General features: G+C 38.7%; 1 protein-coding gene across 8 annotated transcripts in view; it reads right to left on the reverse strand.

Annotated features, from left to right (window-relative positions):
• Positions 1–25,064, reverse strand: part of ACACA (acetyl-CoA carboxylase alpha) — a 283,911-nt gene that overhangs the window by 91,598 nt on the left and 167,249 nt on the right. For 7 of the 8 annotated variants that reach the window (XM_004747175.3, XM_004747174.3, XM_004747178.3 and 4 more), the window contains 10 exons: positions 24,462–24,605; positions 23,577–23,673; positions 22,550–22,657; positions 18,377–18,433; positions 18,086–18,130; positions 11,250–11,291; positions 9,959–10,174; positions 9,014–9,169; positions 6,486–6,689; positions 1,175–1,330 (listed from right to left, as the gene is read on the reverse strand). In XM_004747175.3, coding sequence (XP_004747232.1) covers positions 1,175–1,330; positions 6,486–6,689; positions 9,014–9,169; positions 9,959–10,174; positions 11,250–11,291; positions 18,086–18,130; positions 18,377–18,433; positions 22,550–22,657; positions 23,577–23,673; positions 24,462–24,605 — 1,225 coding nt within the window. The remainder of the gene's footprint in view (positions 1–1,174; positions 1,331–6,485; positions 6,690–9,013; positions 9,170–9,958; positions 10,175–11,249; positions 11,292–18,085; positions 18,131–18,376; positions 18,434–22,549; positions 22,658–23,576; positions 23,674–24,461; positions 24,606–25,064) is intronic. The other variant, XM_004747176.3, reaches the window with a different exon arrangement.

A 25,064-nucleotide genomic window follows, 5' to 3' on the forward strand; every position in this document is an offset into this window, starting at 1 on the left:
GCAGATCAATTTTGCTCAAAGCTGAGAAAATAGACACACCAATCCACTTAAAAACCATTATAATTTTCATTTCTAACTTCTGTACTAAGAAAACAAATACCTCCTGAAGTGGCAACTAGTTGTTTCTTTGCTTGTCTCAAAGCAACATTTAAAGGCAATATGATGCATTTATACCTACATGTTCCAATCACAGTGTTTATGTCTATTCTATAGGGAGAATTATATAGAATGACATTTCTATTTATAGTTCCAACACTGGGGAACAGAACCAAAACTCAACTTGTAGGCTAATAATGCTGGTAATACTAAATGAAGATAGCTATGTTTCTAGAGAGAGAACTTGTAAACAAATGACTACATAAAGGAAATCTCTTGTACTTGTGACTAATAGAGAAATTACAGACAGTCTATTTACCAAGGCCACATATATTACTTTATTAAAATTCAAGTGTGGTAATACTGGTAGTACTGACTAGGAGATGTGGAAAAATCTTATATTCATAGATTTTTTTTAAGGACAAATTCAATATTCTTTTGATACTTTGTATGTTGCATTTTCTGCTGTGGATGTACTTTTTTTGCCTTCCATTGATGGAAGAAAAATCTGCAGCACAGAGATGATTCACCATACAGATCAAAGGAATTTATTTTCATATAAAGGATGAGAATCATAATGTCGTATTTTTCTCACACTAGTTTTTATTCAGCTATAATATATCTCCCACAAAAGAATTGATATGTTAAACTGTGCATCATGAACACTATATCCATTTGTATATGTTATTGGTATTGATTCTCATCATATTAACCTAGGCTATCAGCTAAAGACCTGGGTTATCTTGGAAAATAGGAAAAAGAGAATAAGAGTTTCAAATCTCTTTTTTAACATCCATAATTTGATTACGGGCTTAGGAGATACATACCCGAACATAACTCCTCACACAGGTCATTATAAATTACCATCAGAAGCATGCTATCTCAGTTTACTTTCTTCTACTCAACAGAGGCTTCTATCCTCACAATTCCCCGTTAATTCATAAAGAACTACCCAATATTGGAGTTGGCGGTCACCAAATCCCAAACGAGATAGAAATGAGAGTAGTGTTAAGATATTTCCTGCCCTTTGTGAGTGCCCCCATTCCAGGCTAAGCTGCCTTCAGGTAGCCCCCTTTACCTGCCGAAACATCTCTGGGATATCATATATGTATGTTGTCCCCAAGGATTGTGCCTGGAATCTCTTTGATTGAAGCAGGTCTTTGGTGACATATGGAGTGTTGATTAGCATTCCATGCAATGGTCCCTGTTTATCTCCATATGCCTGAAACATGATCTGCAGAAGAAAGAGAATGGCATGGGGAGTTAACAGACAGAGAATAAAATCAGCTGCCTAGATGGGCTTTTCTCATAGATGTTATTTCTTGAAACACATTTTTGGTGGGCTGAGTAGCTAAGACATGCCTTTACACATTGGGTAGTGTTCTCACCTCTCTACAGATGATCCAACTCCAAAAAACGGTATGAAACCAATGACACACCATGGGTTGCTCTCGATTTTGGATTAGTTGAAATCAACAAGAAAGCACAGTGTAAATTTCACATCTCAGGAGACAGAATGACAATGCTTGAATTTCATATACTCAGAAATGGAAGTATGTCAGCTAACAAGTCTGAGCAGTCCTCACATTTAAGTTGAGAAACAGCTATGCACTGAAGAGAATTCTGCTCTTTCCCCAACAGCAGAAGGCCAGATCAAGGCTCTAACCTATTATCTGTGCTTAGTCTACTTGATTAGAAGGTGCTTTTTAAGTGTTATTAGCCACAGAAAGGATTCAAAGATTTCTGCCAGAAATGGATTTCAGCCATCCATCTAGCTAGTCTGTTCTTGTTAGCTCATAAGATATAGCCTATAGTAAAATAAATGTGTTATTATATATATTCATATAATACAGATATATATATTTATCTCCCCAATATACTATGTCCACAACTACTGAATCGCTCCTGCAATACCTATATTGTCACATAAGGAAATAGCCACACCAGTTTTTAATCACTTTAACTCAAACATTTCTAGAAGAGTACTTCATACTCCATTTATTTAGGTAGTTTTATTTGCTTATGAATATTTACAAGGGATGCCATTATTTCAATTCAGTTAATCTCTATTGAGTGCCCAGGCGCTGTATGACATTAAACTAGGCACTTTATGCACGAATACATAAAATATAGACTCCCAACACAGTGAATACAAATGTGGGAAATAAGGGTATGCATGTAAACCCACATATCTATTCTGATCTAAAATAGATAAGCTGGTCTAAAATAGACCATTAAGGAACAGATTTGTGAACATAACATATAGGCTTAACAACAGAACTGAGTACTTTCCCAAACCCTGGACAACATTTAGGTAAGTGAATCCTTAGCCTCCTCCCTCAGAGGAACAAGTATATTCTACTGACTTGTCAGTCAGGTCCTATAGTGGGCAAAAATTGTCTTGGGCGGCTTACAACCCCAAGAAGGGAGCTTCCAGTCCTATTCCACATGACTAATGGTCAAAGTCACTGGGTAGGAGGTAGAATTAGCAATGTCTTCGGTAGAAATGGCAATGTTTTAAGAGAGCAAAGTGTTAAGTGAGGTCAGTGTGTTAGAATAAGAAAATTGGGGACTCCTAGGTGGCTCTGTCGGTTAAGCCACTGCCTTCGGCTCAGATCATGAACCTGGGGTCCTAGGATCGAGGCCCGCATCAGGCTCCTTGTCCAGCAGAGAGCCTGCTTCTCTCTCTGCCTCTGCCTGCCACTCTACCTGCTTGTGCTCTCTCTATGACAAATACATAAAATCTTAAAAAAAAAAAAAAAAAGAAAATTGGACTCAGAGGAATTAAACTGAATCAAAATAAGAAAAATGAGTAAAAGCAGCAGGTTCTTGCTGCTTCTGTCTATTAGCAAAGACAAGAGCCATGGGTACAGAGTTTGAGACTCACTTTTGCCAAGGTGGAATGAAGGGAGGCTGGTCATTAGTTAAGCAACATAATTATGTGGACTGAGAAAAGGGACTGGAGAAAGCCCTCTAGGTAGACTCACTGCTGATGGGAATTTAAAATGGTAGGACTACTTTGGCAAACAGTTTAGTATTTTCTTATAAAGTTAAACATACCCTTCCTGTGACCCAGTAATTACACTCTTCTATATTCCCAGGAGAAATAAATATGTATCTACACAAAGACTTGTAAATCAATGTTCTTATGGCAGCTTTATACACAGTAGCCCAAACTGGAAAACAGTACTTCAAATGTCCATCAAGAGGTAAACAAATAAAAATTTGGGTACATCTAGGGTATATCCATAAAACAGAATACCATTCAGCAATGAAGAGGAACATACCACCCATTGTCTACCCAACATAGATGAATCTCAAAAATATTATACTGAGCAAAAGAAGCCAGATACATTGTACACAGTGTCTAATTTCATTTATATGAAATTCTAGGACAGGCAAAACTTACCTATAACAATAGAAAGCAGATGAATACGGTTGCCTAGAGCTGGAGCTAGTGACTCTATCTTTGACTCCGCAGAAGAAAATACGAGACCATTTAGGGGTATGAAGATGTTCTCTATAATGTCTGTGATGGTGGTTATACAGGTGTATACGATTTCAGAATGAAGTATATACATTAAATAAGTGCATTTTATATGTAAATTGTATCTTAATAAAGGTCATTTAAAAATGTATACTTTCTCCCTTATACTACACTTGGAAATCAACTGACATAGGCAATGGATTACCCAAATCTCTTCTCCCACTATGACTGGCTGACAGCTAATAACATAAAGACTTTACCAGGCAAATGAAACAAAATGAAGCTCAAGCCAGTCAACCTTGCTTCTTGTTGTCATAAAAAATAAACGAAGTGCTGAGCAAGAGGTTGAGGGCAACGGATGCTACTGAATGATCAGCTAGCTACAATAATTCCACTTTCTACTATAATGGACACAGGAGTTAAAAATGGGTAGTAAGTATATGGTTTACAAGTTCATGAAAACATGTATACATTTTATATATCATACACTTTTCCCCAGGAGCCATCCACAGGGCTTCTCTTGGAAAACGATCTCTGATCCTATAAGTCTGCTCCCTTAGAACTTTATACCTGTTTTATGATAGCATAAATCATAATCATACTACAGACAAACTAGTTATCTGTCTTCTTCCCCCCGATGTAAATTTCTCAAGAGTAGAGATTAGTTTTTATCTTTGAGTCCATTATTGCCTGACACACTATAGGTGGTCAATCAATGTTACACCAATGAACAAATGAATGAATGATACACAGGGTTCTACATTATTTTAGATTTCCATAACGACTCACTAGAACAAAAACGGGGAGGGGGGGGACAAATTGGCAATAAGCATCAGGCAGACATTAAAAGCACCAAAGCAGAGCAGGAGGCTGTTCCTTTTGTTGCTTTCTTCCTCTAGCCAGGGGCTCTTGGGCCCCTCAGTGGCTGCTGGACTCCCTCAGCTGAAGAGCCTGAGGGAGACCTCTTCCTTCAGGGCTTCCTAATATGCAGGACCCAAGGTCATAGGGGTTTTCCCTCAGGCAAAAGGTAGCTCACTCATTCTTTCAGATACTTAATGAGTGCTTATTCTGTGCCAGGCATAGGACTAAATAATGACTGAAGGTGTCTGAGCCTTTCATGCCCTTGTGCCATCATAAGCCAGAATGAGGGAAATCTAAGAGCTTTCTAATGAAAGAAAGGAAAAAAAAGGTAGTTATGAAGAACAAACCTATTTACCAAAAACATTAAAATCTCAAGTGGCCATCTTATTTTTCACAAGAATAGACCTGCCTTAAAGCCATTGTAGAAATTAATTAAAAATATCCCTGACCACGGAAAGCTTTGACTGAAAATGTCTTTAAGGTTGTCCTGAAAAACATCAAATGCAGCAAAAATTATTGTATACTCTTTCTCTTGCTCACCCCGTGCACTCTTGTGCTCTCTCTCTCTCTCTCTGTTTTAACTGTTCACTTCTCACTGGATAGATTTCTCTGGCCATCTAACTGGGAATCAAAGCACAAAATGAAAGGTCACTCTGACAACTATCCAAACTCAAATTTTTAAAATTCACCTTCAAAATACTGGCAAAAATGTCTTCTCTTGCTGCTATTCCTGGACTTAAAAGGACATAGATAAAAACAAGAGACCTACAATCTCTTCCCAGTACCTAATACATAGAACAAACAGAGATCTTGGCATACACACACTGGAGCAAGGCCATCCTTTAACCAGAAGAAATGCACTTCCCAAGTTTAGGCCAAAAACCTAAAATAACATCCTGGTTCTTAAGAATATGTGAGCCATGGCATGGGGCACCTGGGTGGCTCAGTAGGTTAAGCCTCTGCCTTCTGCTCAGGTCATGATCCCAAGGGTCCTGGGATCAAGCCCCACATCTGGCTCTCTGCTCACCAGGGAGCCGGCTTCTCTTCCTCTCTCTGCTTGCCTCTCTGCCTACTTGTGATCTGCCAAATAAATAAATACAATCTTTAAAAAGAAAAAAAAAAAAAGAATATGTGAGCCATGGGCAAACCAATCTAAATCCAGTATCATAGCAAATGGCACAAATATTTAGAAATGAAGGTGGTAACATAGATTAAGAAGAATTCTCTAACTCTTAATCTCAGGAAACAAACTGAGGGTTGCTGGGGGGCTGGGAGGGAGGAAGAGGGTAGTGGGGTTATGGATATTTGGGAGGTTATGTGCTATGGTGAGTGCTGTGAATTGTGTAAGACCAATGAATCACAGACCTATACCCCTGAAGCAAATAACACATTATATGTTAATTAAAAAAAAAAAAAAAGGAATTCTCTATTATGACAGAATCAATCTACTGCAGAGTCATCCTCCATTTTCACAGTCTTGTTTTTCCTACCTGAAAAGGTGGTTAAAGTTTGCTACTTTGCTCTTTTATAGATATATAATACACCGAGCTCTTTGAAGGAAAAGTGTAAATGGAATAACAATGGGTAAATATGATAAAGTCATGGCTTGACCTTGTTCAAGCTATTATATGAAATTTTCCTTTTTTAAAATGAAAGTTGGTGACACACTTCAACAATTCTCTTTTCTTTCCTTCCCAATGAGTAGACTATCTGGGCTGAAAACAGGACAGATCAGACCAGACCAGACCATACCAGATAGTTCAGGTAGCTCAAGAGCCCTCCTAAAAAGAACCCTAAATTGCAGAATTACCTCTGGAATCAGGTTCACTTGGCGTCTGTTAGGGCTCATCAGTATGTAACAACACAGGCACATCTTATAAGGCAAATGAAGTTTTTCAAATTTATGTGACCATTGCTGACAGGGGGTAACTCCCTGATGTAAACCAATGGGAAACGTGAATCTGCATCTTCCATAACAAGGACAGGGAGCTCATCTTTAGGACCCAATCAAAACTCTGGGGAGCCTGCTTGACCACTGTACCTGTGCTGTCCTGGAGTCAGTCACCTCTTTATACAAACTGATGTCCAAGTAATAGCCAGACTCGTTGGTCAGGAAGAGGCGGATGGGAATTGCTTTTCCAGTTGGCGTCAGGCGAATGTTGATTTTCAGTTCTGCCTGGAGGACACGTAATTTCCACAGCCGACTTCCATAGCGCATTACCATGCTCCGCACAGATTCCTCAATCTGTCACAGACACATCACCAAGCACAAAACTTAAACACTTTGTAACTAGAACCTGTTTTCAGGTCTGCCCATCTTTGGGAAAGAAGGGATGGAAAAAGGTGCTGGTTTCTGGAGATGTGGACTACATGTATTCCTTATGAAAGGAAAGATAATTTCTCCCAACCCTACTCTTGCTTAGAACAAGTCAGGGACAATTTCATGCCAGCCCAGCATGGGAGTGGGGTTCTCTGGCTCACAACACCCAAATCTATGCAACTCCCTACACCTTTCCCAATTATATTCATATTCTCTATCAAAGATCTGCAATATCTAAAATTACAAGCCATGGGATTTAAGAAAAAGCCCCAAATAAGAATAAAATCTCTAGTTAAACAGCTATTAAGTAGCATTTATATGCATGGTAACTATGTTTCATTGCACTTACAGGACCTTAAATCATCATAGCAATTACCACCATGAGCTTTTTCCAATACAATTTTATTAAACTTAATAATATATGCTGCTTGGTAAATTGCACAAATTAAAAAGAGGCGATTTGTAGGTGGGGCTAGAATGCTCTCTCTAAACAGAGCTCTGAACCTTGGTCATTGCCAAGTCCAACTGGGATTTAAGTAGATGAGGCAGATGTTCCATAGTTTCTCTAAGGCTTATACAAAGGCAGCTTACTGCTCCTAGTTTTCAGGTTTAGACAAGCTGTTTTAACCAAATGGCCTCAGATGGGATTTTTCCTTGTTGATATTCTAAAGTGAAATCTTGTTTTCCCAATACAGCTGTAGACAGCTAGGACATGCTACTCAAAATAAATGTTTTCTTAAATGAAGTATATTTCTAAAATGCTTCTTCAACTTAGAAAATATCAAAAATATCTTCTACCACACTTCTCTTATGGTCCTTCAGAAGTATGTGCTACCCTTGCAGTCTGTTTTGCTTCACAGAATCTTAGATCAGAATGGATTTCGAGGGCAACTGGGTGGCTCGGTTGTTAGGCGTCTGCCATTGGCTTGGGTCATGATCCCGGGGTCCTGCATTGGGTTCCCTGCTTGGTGGGGAGCCTGCTTCTACCTCTCCCACTCCCCCTGCTTGTGTTCCCCCTCTTGCTCTCTCTCTCTCTGTCAAATAAATAAATAAAGTCATATAAAAAAAAAAGAATGGATTTCAAAGAGCTGACTTGCTTGTTAACCTAAAGGTATCATCTGTTCTTTTCTTGAGGTTAAAAAAGCCAACATTCTCTACATAGAGGAAACTGACAGCTCTCTATGACTGGAAAGGCATAGTTAGGGTGTATGAGTATTTAGAGTGGAAGCAGAGAGGCAGATATAAAAAAAACTTACTGAGAAATGGTAAGTCAAATCTGAAAATATATATAATTATACAGCGACCTGGCCATGTTCTCAGATTCTAGCCTCATCAGTCCCAGAATGCTTAGGAGACCTTTACCTAAACTAGATGATGAAACTTGATACTCAGTGAGTGGTCCTTGATTTTCTTGATAGGCTAAAGCAACCTATCAGTTGTTTCGGAGTCTTGAAGAAAAACAGCAGAAAATGATTTTTCAGGTTTTAGACAGTTCAAAAAAGCAAAAGTCCATGCCTACAAATGATCTTGAGAAAGGGGGATACTTGATTCTCCTAACGAAATTCCACAATACCACGGCAGAACAAGGTTAGAGGGAATACAAACAGAGAGCGGCTTGTATTTATTACACCTGGGATAGAAGGTCAAGTACAGAGTCACCCTGTTTTCCTTCCCTAAATTATATGGAATGGATTTTAGAATAGAACCTCAGGATAGAAAACATACATAATACATGTGAAAATTCCTTATCAAACAAATCCCCTCCCTGTGGAAAAATACTTAAGATAAACAGGTTAGACACATTGGTAAGGTGCACTGCCTCACTAAGGCCACCAGGTAAGTAACATTTTGTGCAAACCAGCAGCAGTTTTGCCAAAAGGCCCAATAATATTGAAGTTATTCCAGATGAGAAATCCTAGGGAATTATATAAAAACAGGACCACTGCGATGACAAATATCATGGAGCAGATACCAATGGATTAACAGAAAGGGATTTTATGTTTTTGTACTGCTTACCAGCAAGATAACAGCATACCATCTTCTGTTTTGAGGTCTGCTTTCAAGGGCTATATCAAATTTCTGACACCCTCTGGAAACCCTGTCTCACAAGCATTCTGTAAACCTTAAAGATTAAGGGCTCAACTAGCTGACCAAGAGTACCCGTTTCCAGGTCCAAGTGAAAATAAATATGGATGAATCTCTCTGCTTGTGTTTGGTGGTGCTGGAAGAGAAGCTAAGGAGAAATGTACCTTTGATGGGTCCATGATGACTGTGGGCACGAAGTTGAGGAAGATGTGGTTGCAGTCAGTGCGAACATTTGTATTATTAAAAGCAACTTCCAACTCATCCATGGCTTCTAGGAGCAGCCTCTCCCCTTCATTTTGTAGATATTCAAAAGAAGCTTCCTATGCAAGAAGAAAATCAACATCCATGTTAGTGTGTTGCAGAAGAGTCAATATCAATAAAGAACTGGCTACTGTAATGACTTGAGTAGTAATATATCATGAATCATAAGGCGCCTGCTTATTACCTTCCTCCCTAGAGTAGCTCAACAACTGTGGGTATTAGAGGCAGGCAAAGGTCAGATAAAGAGCTTCTGCCAGCCCTTCCTCCTGCCCCCTAGCAAGCCATTTCCTTCCAATAGTTGGACATGCTGGGCATCCCCAGAGCTATACCTCCAATAGGATTACATTTCACATATGACATATGGCATATGGAGCAGTTTAGAAAATAAATCTATTTGGAAAGTGAAAGTTGGAAAAGGGTATAGCTTTGGGATGCAGTAATTAACATGGAGGGAAGTGCCTTGCTATACACAGAAACTACCCTGTCTAGATGGGCTTACAACGGGGCCAACTCTAACTTTATCTTCTATCGTCACCTAACTCTAGCTGTGATTTTTCCATTAAGACGCTTTTGCTCTTCTCAAGTGAGTGCTTTCATGCTTCTACTACCTAAAAAAAAAATTTTTTAAAGCCCCTTATAATATGGAATATTTATTTGCCCTTTATAATATGGAGTATTTATTTTTGTGAGAGAAAGGACTGTCAGACTTCTGCTGGTTACTGGAGAGTGGGAAGAATGAAAATAATGATTCAAAAAATGATTTAAAACATGAAAACCTGATTTTCAACAATGCCTGCTTTTTTCCCCCTTCCCTCAGGGATGACTTCGCACCAAAGTACAGGACCCACCTTGGTGACTAGATCAGAATGTCTGATGATTGCACGCACGAAGAACCTGTAGTCTGTCACTTCTGTGCCCACTTCCACCTTGGCTGCCCCAAGATACAGGTGCATCTTGTGATTCGCACATGGAATGGCAGTAAGGTCAAAATTTCTCATCCGGTTCAGCTCTAACTGGAAAGCTAGGGCAGGCTCCAGGTGACGATAGATACGATCCTCCTCAAACTGAGCACAAAAGTGGAGAACAAAAGAGCTCACAAGAGGCAGTTAGAAAATTATATTATGAAGAACATGTAAATAGAAGAGATGCTTAAAAACAGAAACATAAATGATCATGCGCAAATAAGCAACAAAAATGAGCTACATTCAAGGATAATGCTATAGCTTATGTAAGATTAGGGACTAAAGTGCCTATTTACTTCCCAAGCTTTTATCATTTATGCTTTTACAAGCAGTGATGCTCTCTATTAAAAACAAGTCAACGAAAACACCAATTCCTTCAATCCCCACTGCATTACCGTCTATACAATTCATTTTTTATAATTAATCACAGAGTGCTTCATATTAATATCTACTTCACATACTGGTGTTTTGGGTTTACCCAAATGTTTACAGGCAGGGCCCGTTTTATACTCTTATTTCTGGCACCGTACAGATGACACAGTAAATACTCAACAAATAAATATCATCTAGTTTTTTAAAATAAAAATATTTGGCTTTGGAATATTCACTGTCCCTATAGATATATTATTATTTATCTCTCTTTTTTTTCTTAAAGTTCAATTTACATTTACTCCATGTTTTGCTGAAATAAAATTGTTCATCCAGTGCAGATGTCAACTGACTGAATGGAGGGGGAGATCCAAAGCCAGTTACAGGAAGAAACCAATGCGGTCTGAAATTCTGTATTTTAAAATTGAAAAACAAATGCACATAAACAAATGCACATAGACTTGGGTATAAATGAACTGCTGCCTGTGGGTGACAAGAATACTACTAGTAAGTATAGCAGTGCTTTAATATATCATTAGGATCATCCTAAACCATAGGGAGGACTGTGAGAAGTTATCGCTTTCTCCGGATAGCTCAATACATTTGATTGTTTCCTAAACCAAATTCTTTTAGAAAGGAGTCTTCTTTAGTGCCAAGACACATATAAGGCAAGGGAAAGCACAAGTTCAGTCAGAGAAAGGAGAATGGCAAGAAGAGCACATGACAAAGATAAGTCACTCTTGGGTTTTTTTAAGAACAAAATGAAGATTAAAAAAAGGGGGGGGGCAGGAAGGAAATTAGTCCTTACCTTATCCCTTGCTCGGAAGGTGAAAAATTTAGGAAATTCTCTCTGTGTAAAAGAAGGGGGAAATGTTTCAGTCTTTCATGGATATGACTCTTTGGGGATAAACAGTCACGCATCTAGGAGGCCGTTCCTAGAAAACATGCTCCTTACCTAAGCTTAGCCTGGGGAATATGAATGATCCTCTGGGTAACTACCACTTTGACCCCACTTCCAAATTTGAAATCACCACACTATCACCCTCACTTTAATAGCTATCCTCTCCTATGGGAAAAAAAAATTAGTATTTTTTCATCTCCCAAGTGAAAAAAAAAATCTTTCCAGGTTTTGCTTTTGGCATAACCTGGCAAATAAAACCAATACACACTTATGCGGCAGCATTTCAACAGTAGTTAAGAGACTGATTTCCCAAGTTTCTCCTTAAGAAACTCTTAAAATGTAAACCAGCCAGACAGCACAGGATCCCCAATCCATGTTTTTTCCACATTCGCTCTCAAGTCAATAACTCCAAGGGTTTAAACAATAATACTTTAAGACAAAGCAAAAGCATAAGATGTTACTTTGGTCACTACCACTTTATGTATAAGAGAATGGGACGGAACTAGTGAACTTGTAGTCATTAGGTCTTACCGCTCTTTTGCAGGGCATTACACAACAAAGCAACCAATTTCCTAGAACCTTATTAATTAACAAAGATGAATTCAATTAGCAGAGTCCATTAGTTTCTGAAATTTAACTTATTAACACCAAATACCCCTGCTTCTCGGATGGGAGACTCTACTGGCAGTGTTGGAATCAAGTCATTACTATTTGCCTCCATAGGAGGTTTCATTAGGTATCTCCTTCATTATGAGTGCAATAATCAAACACTTACTGGTACAAGGCAGACAGACCAGGACTAGCTAGCTGCCTAAATGTCCCTCAATGAGCTTTAGGAAGCATGAAGGAAACATGAACCAAAAGCCTTCTAGGTGGCAGGAGCTCTTACGTGCTGTCCCACCAAACACTTTCAAAAACCTCTCAGGTAATAATGAGGACTTATTCTATAGCTGAGGAAGCCGGGGCCAGGTGATATGCCCAGGATCATAAAACCTGAACATGAACTCGAGTCTCTCTGATGCCAGAGCCCACACCCTTTCATTTCTACCACTCCATTTCAAGTGCAGGACACTGACTCTTATTATGACTCTTGTCATAATCCAAATTCCTTATTCAGAGAACTTCTCCTTAATGAGATAAAAAAACAAATTGGGGCTTTAAAGGGAAAAAAAAAAAAACAAATAAAGCAAAACTCCTGCTGAAAACTTGTGGTTCCTGAATTTACTGAGAGCTTCTTGAATACCTTCCACAGGTATTTACACCTCACACCTTAGCTAAAGCTTATACAGTCAATAAATCATTTTACATTTCCTTGGCATTTTGACTGTAAAACTGCATTTAACAGACTTCTAGGAGCTTGTTTAGCAAGCCCAGGAAATCCCCTGTCCAGGCTTGGGTCTTTAAAAGCCCTTTGAAAGTGGGTTTTACACAGCACTGATCTTTTACTGATGATGTTTTGTTCTAAATAATTCCCCTGAATGATAGTGAAGAACATGGGGATGACTTCAAGGTTAAGCAGGAAGATGTTCAGCTGAATTGTCAGTAGATTTCATGCTCATGGCTTTATTTAGCCTCGTTTTGGTTTTATTTTTGAGAGGTATGGCTTTCAGAGCATTAGCTAAAAAAGCAACAGAGGTCCAAAAAAAAAAAAAAAAAAGAAAAGATAATAAAATCTTTCCATGCAATTTTCGGAAAGAAGAGTCAAGAAAAGTGATAATAAAGTCTCTTAAGCATACATCCTATTCTGCCACAACTATTAATTAATTAAAATATTTATTTAGTGTACCATTTATTCAAATGTGTATATATGCAGGATCAAAATAATTTTTCTTCAAAAACCTCGTAATCATAGCCAAAAAACACTTGTCTTTACTACTCAGCCAATTAAGAAAATTTGTAGTAATTGAAAGTCATGGGGAAAAAAAAACTGTTTGAATTTACAACAAATAATAAAAGAAGCTAATTCTTGACAGAGACAGGCAAAGACTACGAAAATTAAAAAAAAGCAGTTTCACTAAGTTTAAGAAAAAGTGCTATGAGATGATACAGGCAAACTTTTTTTTTTTAAGCTTTTGAGCAAATTTTTAGTTCCCTAGTGAGGTCCTCAATTTAAGCGTGAAGCGTTCAGAACAAGAGATGGCCAGAAGTTCTGTGCGATGAAACCAGGATTATTGAGTAGTCCTTGGAAAGCTATACAAGTTCTGAACACTTTTATAGCAAGTCACTTCTTTCAGTGCTCAAAAATTCACAGAAAGAGAAGAAGAAATGCAGAAGTCTGGACCTATAGTTGTAGTAAATTCCTTCACCCTACCTCATCCTTCCAATTTTTCCACTAACAGCATTCATGCTTATTCCATCACTAATGTAATTGCTTCCCAGGCATTCTAGTAGTGTTATGGGCAAATATCATAATTGAATGTACACAAAGAAAAACCCTCTTAGTGTTCTGGTACCAAAAACCAAAAGAATGCAACATTTCTCAGGAAGAAATTATACCCCTGCTGTGTTCTAATCAGCCAACCATCATCAAGACAATCAAAATAATTTGCCTAAATTAGCCAATCAAGACACCCTGCAAATCAGAGAATGTGAAAACCTGCAACAGAAAACATCATAGCTGATTATGATACTAATAATCGTGTTAAAAACCTAATGAGATGAAGAAATTGGAAACTTGCTGGTGCAATTCTCTTTTACCTCAACATGCTGAGAACTAATTATATAGACTGTAATTAAAACAAAAACCCAAACCAAACCTTTTGAAAAACTAACAGTTGATCCACTAGCAAATAAAACTACCAATTTTTTCCCAGCTTCATTGAGATATAATTGACATACCAATTTTTTTTTTTTAAAGAAATGAGCTACTAACCATGATAACTATTTTTGATAGTGAGTTGGTTCTTCCTTCAGGCCCAAATAATCCAAACCATTTTAAAGCGGGAATGGCTCCTAAAAAACTGGTAGAACGACAACTATCTCCTAGGAGACTTGTAGCAGCATTTTAAAAATCTCATGAATCTTTGCTTCAAACAAGAAGCAAAAGGAAACTCAGATGCAAAACTGATTTTAGAATCTTATCACCGTGTTTGGACCTAATGCTCTTGTTTAGGTTGCAAAGGATCAGAAGAATCCTGAAAATTTGTATTTTAGTATCCTTAACAAAACTGCACTGAAAAAAATGATGGCAAACTTCAAAAAGCATAATACTTACATCCCAATCAAACAGCACCTTCTGCTGTGTTGTTTGGAACTCTAGATCGGAAATTCGAGTGAAACTAAGAGACTTAAGTAATACTACATAAAACTGGAGAGCCTATTCAGCTGCAGAAACTCAAAGACCCTGTTCTTTGGCTTTAAAGGCTTCAATAGACATATTTTTTAACATGAAGGAGAGATTTCCAAAAATGGGTCTGTTTTCCCTCCAACTTTGTTTAAATATTCATGTTAAGCAGTTATTCGCATCCTCTTTCGGGCACTTGATTTAATTAAAGAACAGGGAAACAGTGTGGAGACCCAGTCTCCTCACTAATGGTGGACAGGGCCACCTCAGAAAAATACATTCCCCTATTCTAAGAAAGTCTCTAAGAGACTAAGGCAGCAGCAGACTCCAGTGCTCGGCTCTCTGGGGACTGTGGCTATTAGACAAGGAAGTTTTCGCTGGCATCTGCATAAGCCCCTAACAATATACAGACTCTCTAGGAATGTCTCCTCCGTCTGGCCCTCATGGGCTGGTTCTGGTTCTGAAGCAGTCAGAGGACCATACAACAGCACAGCAGCCTCTTTCCACACCAGCCAGTGTTGTCCCTGGTAACCTTCCCCGTCTCCTTGCCCCCTCATGTGCACCTTCTCTCTTCTATTCAATAATATAGGGATTTCACAGTGTAGAACAGGGGAGGCTGCATACATCACAGTGGATTACCAAAAAGCCAGAGAGATCAAGGGATTCATCTCTAACACTCCCAGAAAGCTTCCTCTTTTTCACACTACACTAACTACGGGGCAAGCACACATCAGATGACATGAGAGAGGCTAAGCATCCTTCATGAATGGCAAGCTACCACCAGCAGAGGATCTCACAGCAGTACCATGAGAGTGAGCCCTGGATTTGTATGACTCCTGCCAAGGCTTCCTGGCTATTGCAGATCCTGGATGGAGCTCAGTAATAGTTGCCCTTGCCCCCTGCATAACCACTAATCATTTCTAAGGAGCCCAACATAAAAACACCCCCAACTCCTCTGTCATTCAATTCTTTGGAGAAAATCCAGTCCACACCTAGACCTTAACATCTTCTACCTCCTAAAGCAACATTTCCCCCACTCGTGACAAAACACTTGATAATTTAACGGATTTCCCACTTGACAAGCCACTATAAATAGGAACTGGACAATGATTCCTGGGGAAGACCAGCTGCTGGGCTTAATTCCTAGAAGATTTTGCCTATACATGTCCCTATTTAACCTATTGGATGGCACAGAGAAAGAAGAATGTTTTAAAGCTGTAGATACACTCTAGGACATGACACAGATTCAGAGGTAAGAAAGTACAAAAGAAAAATAATGCCCATGAGAATTATTCGCTTTGGCTTTTTGAAGTTTTAATGGAGGGTTTTAATTTATCATGGAATGCTTATTATACAAAACCAGTTACTGTGCTATAGACATGAAGACTCTGTCTGAACTATTAGGGAAAAGGAAAATAATTTTACAAGTTCACTATTATTTCCTGGACTATTTATATTACTCCAAAGTCAATGAGAAACAAAATACCACATTAAGACTTAAGAACATAGCCCAGGGGTCCCTGGGTTGTTCAGTCAACAGTTCAGTGTCTGCCTTCGGCTTAGATCATGATCCCAGGGTCCTGGAATCATGCCCCACATTGGGCTCCCTGCTCAGTGGGGAGCCTGCTTCTTCCTCTTCCTCTGCCTGCAGCATCCCCTGCTTGTGCTCACACTCTGTGCGTGAAATAAATAAAATCTTAAATCAATCAATCAATCAAACCTAGTCCAATACTCTTCCCTAACCCAGGTCTCAGCTCTGGCATATCTACCTTAGTTCTGGTCAGCATTTCCCAACCATACTATTTATTCATGGGCTTCCATATTCTATCCCAAGTATCAATTTTATACTCTAAGCTCCTGACTTTTCTTCCTAAAGCCCCAGGGTTCTCTTTAAGCTCCTCATACTTCTCCACTGTCTCCAGTTTCCTATCAAAAGTTATTGATTGATATATATCTGCATTCCGCTTGATTTCCTGACATCAATAACACAAGGGAATTGTGTAGTCCACAACATTTCCTAAAGCATTTCAGAGTATCTTAGCTCTTTAGCTTGCAGGATAGTCTGTCTTGTTTCTCTTTAGACTAAACCAAGAAGGTGAACTGTGAGAAGGAAAACAAAATGTCAAGTACTACAGATCTAATAAACAAAGTGGTAAAAGTAATCACACATAGGTCCTTGAATTTAGAAAGTCCTTTCCAGAATCCCAAATGCTAGCTTCATTATTGCAAATGAGTAGTGCTTAAAAACTAACTTGATTATCTTAATTGTTAAAGCAAAACAAAACAAAATTCTTATCAGGAAAATTAAGACTTCCAACCTAATATCTTCTAGAATCTTAGAAAATGAAATCCTGATTGCAAATTGGATTTTTGACCTTAGGTATGATCATGGATATACCACAGTTTAGATGCCAGACTATTCATTCTCTTTTCAACAAAATTGTTAATTTTATAAATATTGCCAGTTAATTTAGATAAATGGGAGAATAAGAAATTTAATGCTTAATTTTATTTATTTCCTGTTCCTAGAATTAACATAAGACAAAAACACCAACTTGGGTTCTGTTAAAACATTTTAAGTAATAAATGAGTATTTTTCAGAATTGAGAATTGAGAATTGTCCATAATGGAACTGGAATCCAACTTTGGTAGAAGTCAAGACCCCAAAGTACAACCGGCAGTTGTTGTTCTTCTTCTTTTCTTTTTTTTAAGATTTATTTATTTATTTTAGGGAGAGAGAGGAAGAGCACGCAAGTGCAGAGGGGAGGGATGGGAGAGACAGAAACCCAGGCAGACTCCGTGCTGAGCTTGGAGCCTGACAGGGGGCTCGATATCACAATCCTGAGATCACCACCTGAGCTAAAAGCAAGAGTTGGATGCTTAACTGACTGTACCACTCAAGTGCCCTTTAATCGGCAATTCTTCTTCCTTTTTTTTTAGATTTTATATATTTGCCAGAGATCACAAGTAGGCAGAGAGGCAGGCTCCCGCTGAGCAGAGAGCCCGATGTGGGGCTCCATCCCAGGACCCTGGGATCATGACCTGAGTCGAAGGCAGAGGCTTTAACCCACTGAGCCACCCAGGCACCCCTTAACCGACAATTCTTGATTAACGAGTCTCTAAATTCACTACATACACAGAAGAAATTACTAGTTAGTTCCTGCTTCTTCCTTAGTCATCTGGATAAACACAGATGTTCATTCTTAACTTTTTCTCAGATGATACTGAGAATTCATTATAGGCTTAAAAAAGAAAAAAACCCCAAAAAACAAAAAAAAAACCACCACCAGCTTGAACACACCTTACCGAAGTGGAAGATTCATTTTAACACTTTCTAAAATAAGAACCAAACATCAGGTCAGCCCTTCTAAATAACTCACACATGTTCTATATATTTAAATAATCAGTGGCAAACAGATAAAACAATAAGTAATCTTTCATTGTGGTTCCTTTTACTTACATGAAATCTCTGATCCACCTCACAGTTGACCTGTTTTCTGAAATCCTTTCAAATGAACGACAGAAAAGAAGGAAAAACAGAAGCTGGCAATCAGTAATAAAATTAAAAACGAGTTAAGTAATAAGTAAAAGGCAATGAGCTAAATTAATTTTTCCTGATTAAATTTATAGAATGTTATCTATTTGCAAAGACTCTACACATAAGTATATGATTATATTCCCGTATTTTATTTTTATAAGTTCTAGCCGCAGCATAAGACACATTGGGGAGGTATTATTCACATGCCAGTACCTTTTGTGCAACCAGGAAAGTAAGGCGCCGTATCCCATGCTCAACCAGGGTAGCTTTCTACAAACAAACATGTGAAAGAGAAGACAGATGAGATCTCCATTCATCTTCAATTTTATCCCACTTGGTCTTCATAAAGCTCTGACAGGGTAAGAATCCTTTTTGGATCTCTACGTCTTACCTCAGTACCTTCAACTTGCAAATAAACAAATCTCAGCCTGGCTCCAATGGAATAGGTTTCAGATATTAATCTGGACAAAACTGAAGGACAACTTTGTAGGGAAGGATCTTATGAAGTCACCTAAATTCTCTAAAGACTGATTTACCTCAAGGTGGAGCTTAACACAATTTCTGCTCATAAAATCATACCTGGTGAGCCTGTATTCAACTGTGAAGATTAATAAGGATACAGAAGCTAAATGTAATCCAGTAGAGGGAAAAGAAGAAATTCCCATAAAACAGAAAGCTCAGGTGTTACACTGTTATTTCCAGATATTACCCATCATCAGATACTGCACTCCTAGAATTCAACATAACAAGTCCTGACCTTTTACCCCCTGCTTTACATGAAGGTTTTTTTTGTTAAGATTCTCTTTAAAAATCGGTAAAAGCAAATGTTTAACAGGCTTTTAAGCTTAGTGGTTATTTACAGCTACACTTGGCAGAGGCAAGCAGTACATCAGGAGTGAAGAGAGACCAGTGGTTTCAAGACAGACCCTTCCATAAGTCTAGGGCCTTTGGATCTAAGCCTCCTTTATACTGTACAGCTCACTTACCTCCAAAGTAGACATGAAGAAGCACGTTAATAAATTAAGTAAGAGACGTGCTTTTAAAGGTCCCTAACGAAGAGGAGCTACATGCAACAAATAGAAAGGCAATTCCACCATCTGAATGGCCTGAGAGAATATACGAAGAATACAAACAGAAAAAAATATGTGGACTTTCACCACCTACATTCAGGCTTTAGTTTGATCATGTTCCCTGCTATAACTCGAACCAAGAGCTATGTTCCTAAGTCAGTCCTTAGCTTTCATGATATTATGCATTTTTTTACAGCCAAATTAGCTTCCCCTTATAAATAAGCACATTTCTGAGCCACTGTCCTCCTACTTCTCTATTTCTACTATGGCACTGCTTAGTCATAAAATTAACAGCATAAATAAAAGATAACTGGCAAAATTATTTTTCTAATATTAAATCCCCAGGCCAAACATGAATAAATTTTGGCTTAATAACATTTAAAAATGCTCTGTACTGGCATCATACCCATTAGTGTAAATAACCAAGTATTGAACTAAAATAAGAAAAAACTGTTTTAAAAGAACAGAGCCGAGTGGGGGCTGTAGTGGTTATTCATCTTTCAGCATGCCCAGGAACAGAAACATTTTTTTTTTTCAACAACACCAACAAAGAATTCCACTACAGCCAGGTCCTTCAAAGACAAGCATCAATAGCTATGTTCTGGCAAGGGAAGAAAATAACTTTAATAATGCCATGATTTAAAATCAAAATTGTTATTGCTTTTAAAATTCCACAAGTGGCTGACAATAACAGCAGAGCAACAGGATTCTGATTACATTGTAATAATGCGGGTCTCACAGCAAGTCCACAGCTATTACCCAGCGATTAGGCGTCAGCACCTGGAGAAACTCCATTTACACTGACTGCTTCAATCTCCTCCACAAGTCATTTACAAATATATGATCCTAATTTCTATGAGAGAAAAAAAGACATGCTGGGACTAGAAGATTATTTGGACAATTTGGATCAACCTATTTGATAGTTTAATGTGTGCTTAAAAAAAAAAAACTTTTTCTGAACTGCTAGGAGCATGATCAAGAACTGAAAAACAAAACTAGTTATGACTTCAGTTTTTTTTTTAATTGCTTTTCCTCCCTTTTAATTTTTTTATTTTTTTCAAAACAAGGAGGTGAAAAATGCCAAATATTCATAGATAAGCACAGTACCTGATGCAGTGAATAGCTTTTCTAGGCTTAGAATGTCAGCACAGTGTACCCCCTAGCCTTCCAAAAAGCCATATGCAAAAATGCTGGATTTCTCTGTGCCTCAGTTTGAAAGTTCGGTAAAGGGAAAAGTCAATTTCTTATTGCCAGTTAATGTTACAATTATATGTAGTGAAAATAAGGAAACTGCTTCTGTAAATCAACGTGTAATGGTTAGAAGATCTGGATCTGAGGGTAATAAAAAGCTTAAAGTTGAGGTCAGATCAATCAAATATAGGCAATCAGTGCCTCAAAACCTGGGAGGAAATGGTCCTAGATCATTTCATCAAGCAGTACAGTCAGCAGACGTTACCTTGGTCACTGGTCTCAGGTTAATCTGAGGCAGTCACTAGTCCCAGACAAGAAGGAAAGTAAATTTCTAAAGAAAAATTCCCAGGCCTGTCCCGTACCTTCACTTCTGTGAAAGTACCTTTTCCTTGTGTTGGCCAACTCGTGTTGGTCTCCCAGTCAGTTTATGGGTGTGAGAGGATAAGGGATTAAATGCTAAGACTCATGTGAAACACAAAGTGACCATCTCTTCCTAAGTACCTACCATTAGAATGGTACCATTCTAATGATACCATTAGAATGCCTATGGCACTAACTGTTTACACGGAGAAATCAAATTTTAAAAAACATCTCCTGACTTCTTTCTTTATAAAAAGCATGACGAGCTAGGAGTTCTCCATTCAAAGAAAACACATGGGTTTTTCTTGTCATGAAGGGCAGCTTGTCAAGAAGAGGGGTGGTTTGGCATCTATCGTGTCACAAGGATCTAGAATTGCAGGTTATTATTTGAGCATGCCTAACCATTCCCTCCAACTAGACTATAAGCAACTTCAGGGCCAAGAATGTATTATTTACTAAAGCACCCAGATCTGTGCCTCCTAGAGCTGGTATCACAAAGCCTCCCCTCCTTCCTTCCTCTCCTCCTGCTTGTTTTAAGAGCTATCTCAAATTTTATCTTTCATGAGGACTTCTTTGAGTAGTCCTCACTCAAATGTATTTTTCTTCTTTGCTTTTCTAACTGGTCAGCATACACTTATTAGCAGTCATAACACTTTTAATTTATAAAGAACTTCTATGTAAATGCTTTTCGTTTGCACCTTATCACAATCCCATGGGGCTGGATTAGTCAGGAATTACTCTATTGTACACGGGGGAAAGCTCAAGCTCAAGTCAATTAAGGCCCCCTGATCACCTGCTGGTAGATGATATAACAAAAACTAGAATTTAAGGCTTGTCACGTCAGGTATCTTGAGGGTGAGAGAACCATTGCTGAGTGGGAGAATAACTTGGTAAGGGGCATTCTGGATGTCTAATTTTGTGGAGCTGAGCAGAATGGAAACTGGGAGGAGAACGAGAATACATGTGGATCGCAAGTAAACCTGTTGCTGTACCTCGGATGTGAGGCAAGAGTTTATACTGGAATGATGGTGGTCCAGAATTAAGAAATTGAGAAAGGGTAATAGACATGGCAAAGAAAACCCTCACGGACCTGGTGACTAACCAAGATAGAAATAAACAAGCATAGATTGTGGGTAGAGGGGGTAGATCAATGGAATAGCAAGGAAAGGAAGAGGTCAATGATTTCTGAGTGACCAGGAGTAAAAGGTTGGTTATTTGGGTTTGTTTTGTTTTTGGAGGGGAAGGTGGGGGAGAATGAGGGGGGCTGGGGGAGTCATATAGAGGTGAAGGAAAAAGATGGAAATTTCGGTTTAAACTAGGATGTTTGATGTCAACACAAGATATCCCAGGGACACAAAATCAAAAGGAGGATAGAAGTGTAACTGATATTTTCAAGGAAGGGGAGGGAAGGACACAGAAGGAAACTCAGGAGAGTTTGCGCCTGGACATGTGGAGTAAAGTCACCAAAGGTAAATAAATATTCAGCAGGTGAATGGAACTTCAAGACAGAGCTCTGGGAAAGATTTAGGAACACAACTTACTTTCTTTAAAACATTCTGAACACTTGAGGTCTATATTTCTTGACATAAGACATTCATTATGTACTATTAAATCACTTTGGAATTTTACCTCTATAGGCAGAACTATGTAAAAGACATAGCAATTAACAGTGATAGGCATTGTAAGTAGCGACTGATTAAAGGGTAGATAGGATACACCAGCAAGAAAGCGGCCACCATCCATTTCCTCCCAACCAAGGACTTACGTTTTGTTGGGTAAACTCTCTGAACATAGCTGCCAGTCCATCATCCTCAATATCACAGTCAGTCTTGATAGCCACATTCAGAATGTGAATTGGTTCATCCCTAGGGACCTTAACTCAAGAAAAACCAGACAAAGAAATTTAGGAGGCCGGCTAATACAGAGGCAGAGAGAAGTTACAGCACTTGGTAGAACACCTGAAAAAGAAATATACCCCATGGGACATTCTGGTTTGCCCACGAGTATGAATAAGCAAATTAAAACCATTGCCCACCATCCACAACAGAGAGTAAATTAAGTAAACCACCTAGTTTTTCAAAGATAATGCAGTAAAGGCATTAATTAGAGGTGGCCTCAAATCTTGACTTGACATGAACTTGAAGGCCACTCAACTTTTTCACCAATAAAATGGGAATGAAACCATTGGCCACGTTTCTTCACAGAATGTAAAGCAATATGAGTGAAAGAAGCCATCTGAACATATTTCCACATACGATATTTCCTAACATGTATCAAATCGTGGAAGTATCAAACCAAGGGGAAATAACCTCATAGAGAAAAAACAAAACCATCTGTTCACTGAGAAATGAAAAGGGATTTAATACAAGGGTGACAAAGTTTTAAACAAAATGCCTCCTTTTTTCCTGCTATCTAACGTCTACAATTCCCGGAATACTACGAGAGCAGCATTCTGTGAGCATAAAAGCCATGGCTAAGACAGCAACCACAGCTCAAGACTTCAAAACAACATTCAGAAACTCAGAGGCAGCTGCAATGGATCTAGCTGAGCCCATTTGCTATTCTCACTATGGATTCCAAAATTAACACAGTTTTGTTTTGTTTTTTTTAAGTTAGAATTTATATTCCATTTGCTCCCCAAAATACTTTGATGAGGCATATAAAATTAAATAATACAAAGCAGGGTGAAAAGATGAATTCTTCCCTGTAATGTTCCAAAGCCAGAAAGATAGCATATACTACAAGTCCTGTGTCTAAAGTAACAGAGCAGTTTCCCAAAGGGCACACTATACCTTGTCCTCATCATACAGAGACGTGTGACCTGCCTCAGGGAACGTGGGGCTTTGGGGTGGAGAATCACAGAAGCAGCCCATCACTTCATCAAAGATCCTGAAAAATACCAGGGAAAGACCCACCATGAAAACCCAAATGGCAGAAAACCTAAGTGGCAGGAAACGAATGCTGCCACTGCCACTGCCAGCCCAGTCCACAAGAAGAATCTATCCCACTCAGGCTCAATAGTCAACCGACAGAATCACCAGGGGCTCGAGGTGACATGCAAAATTTCACCAAGTGGCAGAAATTAGGAGGATGGATTGTTTAAACTTTAATAAACAATATGTATTTTTTCTTTGAAAAAAAGAATGATCTACAGCTTTTTTGTTTTTTTCATATGTAAGCTATAAGCACCGCTGTCATCATCGGTCTTAAAGTAACAGAAAGAGCCTGGGACTAGAGCAGTGACAGACCAATGTAATTACCCCTCCCCCTAGGGTAATGCATCAGTATACATCAAGAGATAGATGCTGAATGCATTTAATCAAAAGATGTATCGTCTCTGCTGGGGCTCACTCTGGTGTTGTGTTTAATTTCTCCTGACATTTCACTCATCACAGAGCAGACAGCTTCTTCTGTTAGCTCCTAAGGAAAAGATGGTTTTTGTTTGTTTCTCTTTTTCTGACCAGGCTCATATAACAAGTAGAGGCTTGTAGAGTCTGAATAAGAAGTAGAAATGGAAGAACATATACCTCTCCAAGGACCTATACAGCAAGGGCTGTATCTCCTTAACTGGCTCCTGGCTATTCTCGGGGCCTTTATTTACTTGGCAGAAATCAGAGTCCCCAAAACAGAGATGCCCATGGCTCCCCTTGCACAGACACAGTTCCTCAGTGTCTTACCTGGCAAAATCTTCGAAAGTCCGAAAAGAGACCATTCCGCCCATCCGCTGACATGGTGGAGTGAATGAGTTATCCAAGAGCACATCGCTGACACTAGCTACGTGAGTCATGCCATAGTGGTTGAGGTTGGAGGAGAAGGACATTCTAAATGGTAATTCAATCAAGTGCATTAGATAAGGAAAACAGAAATAGGACTGGGAGAGTAACAGGAGAAAACTCTGAAGTAGGGTCAGGTTGCAGAGCAGATTTGGTTTTTTACCCACTATGGATATGACTGTCTTTGATGGATCCGTATGATCCCTTTCATCTGAATTTACCCCACACCTATTGATGCTATTTCTAGCATCCCAAAATTTCTCCAAATAAAAATCGAAGGATAGTCAAGAACTGTGTGACAGTTTTAATACAACGAAGCCATGATACATCTAATGAATGAATAGGACATAGGGGTTAAAAACCATCCTGCATCTTCCCCTTCCCTAAAACATTCCCTCTTAAAAAAGGAAGGAAGCAAGCCAAGTGGGTTGTAACTAGGCAACACTTAATCTATTAGAACTCCTAGAGAAAAATGCCTTAAGTAGTCACAGATACATATATGCATGT

This window comes from Mustela putorius, unplaced genomic scaffold, assembly GCF_011764305.1.
Source record: "Mustela putorius furo isolate JIRA1106 unplaced genomic scaffold, ASM1176430v1.1 tig00003962_pilon_pilon_pilon, whole genome shotgun sequence".
Classification (NCBI taxonomy): Eukaryota; Metazoa; Chordata; class Mammalia; order Carnivora; family Mustelidae; genus Mustela; species Mustela putorius.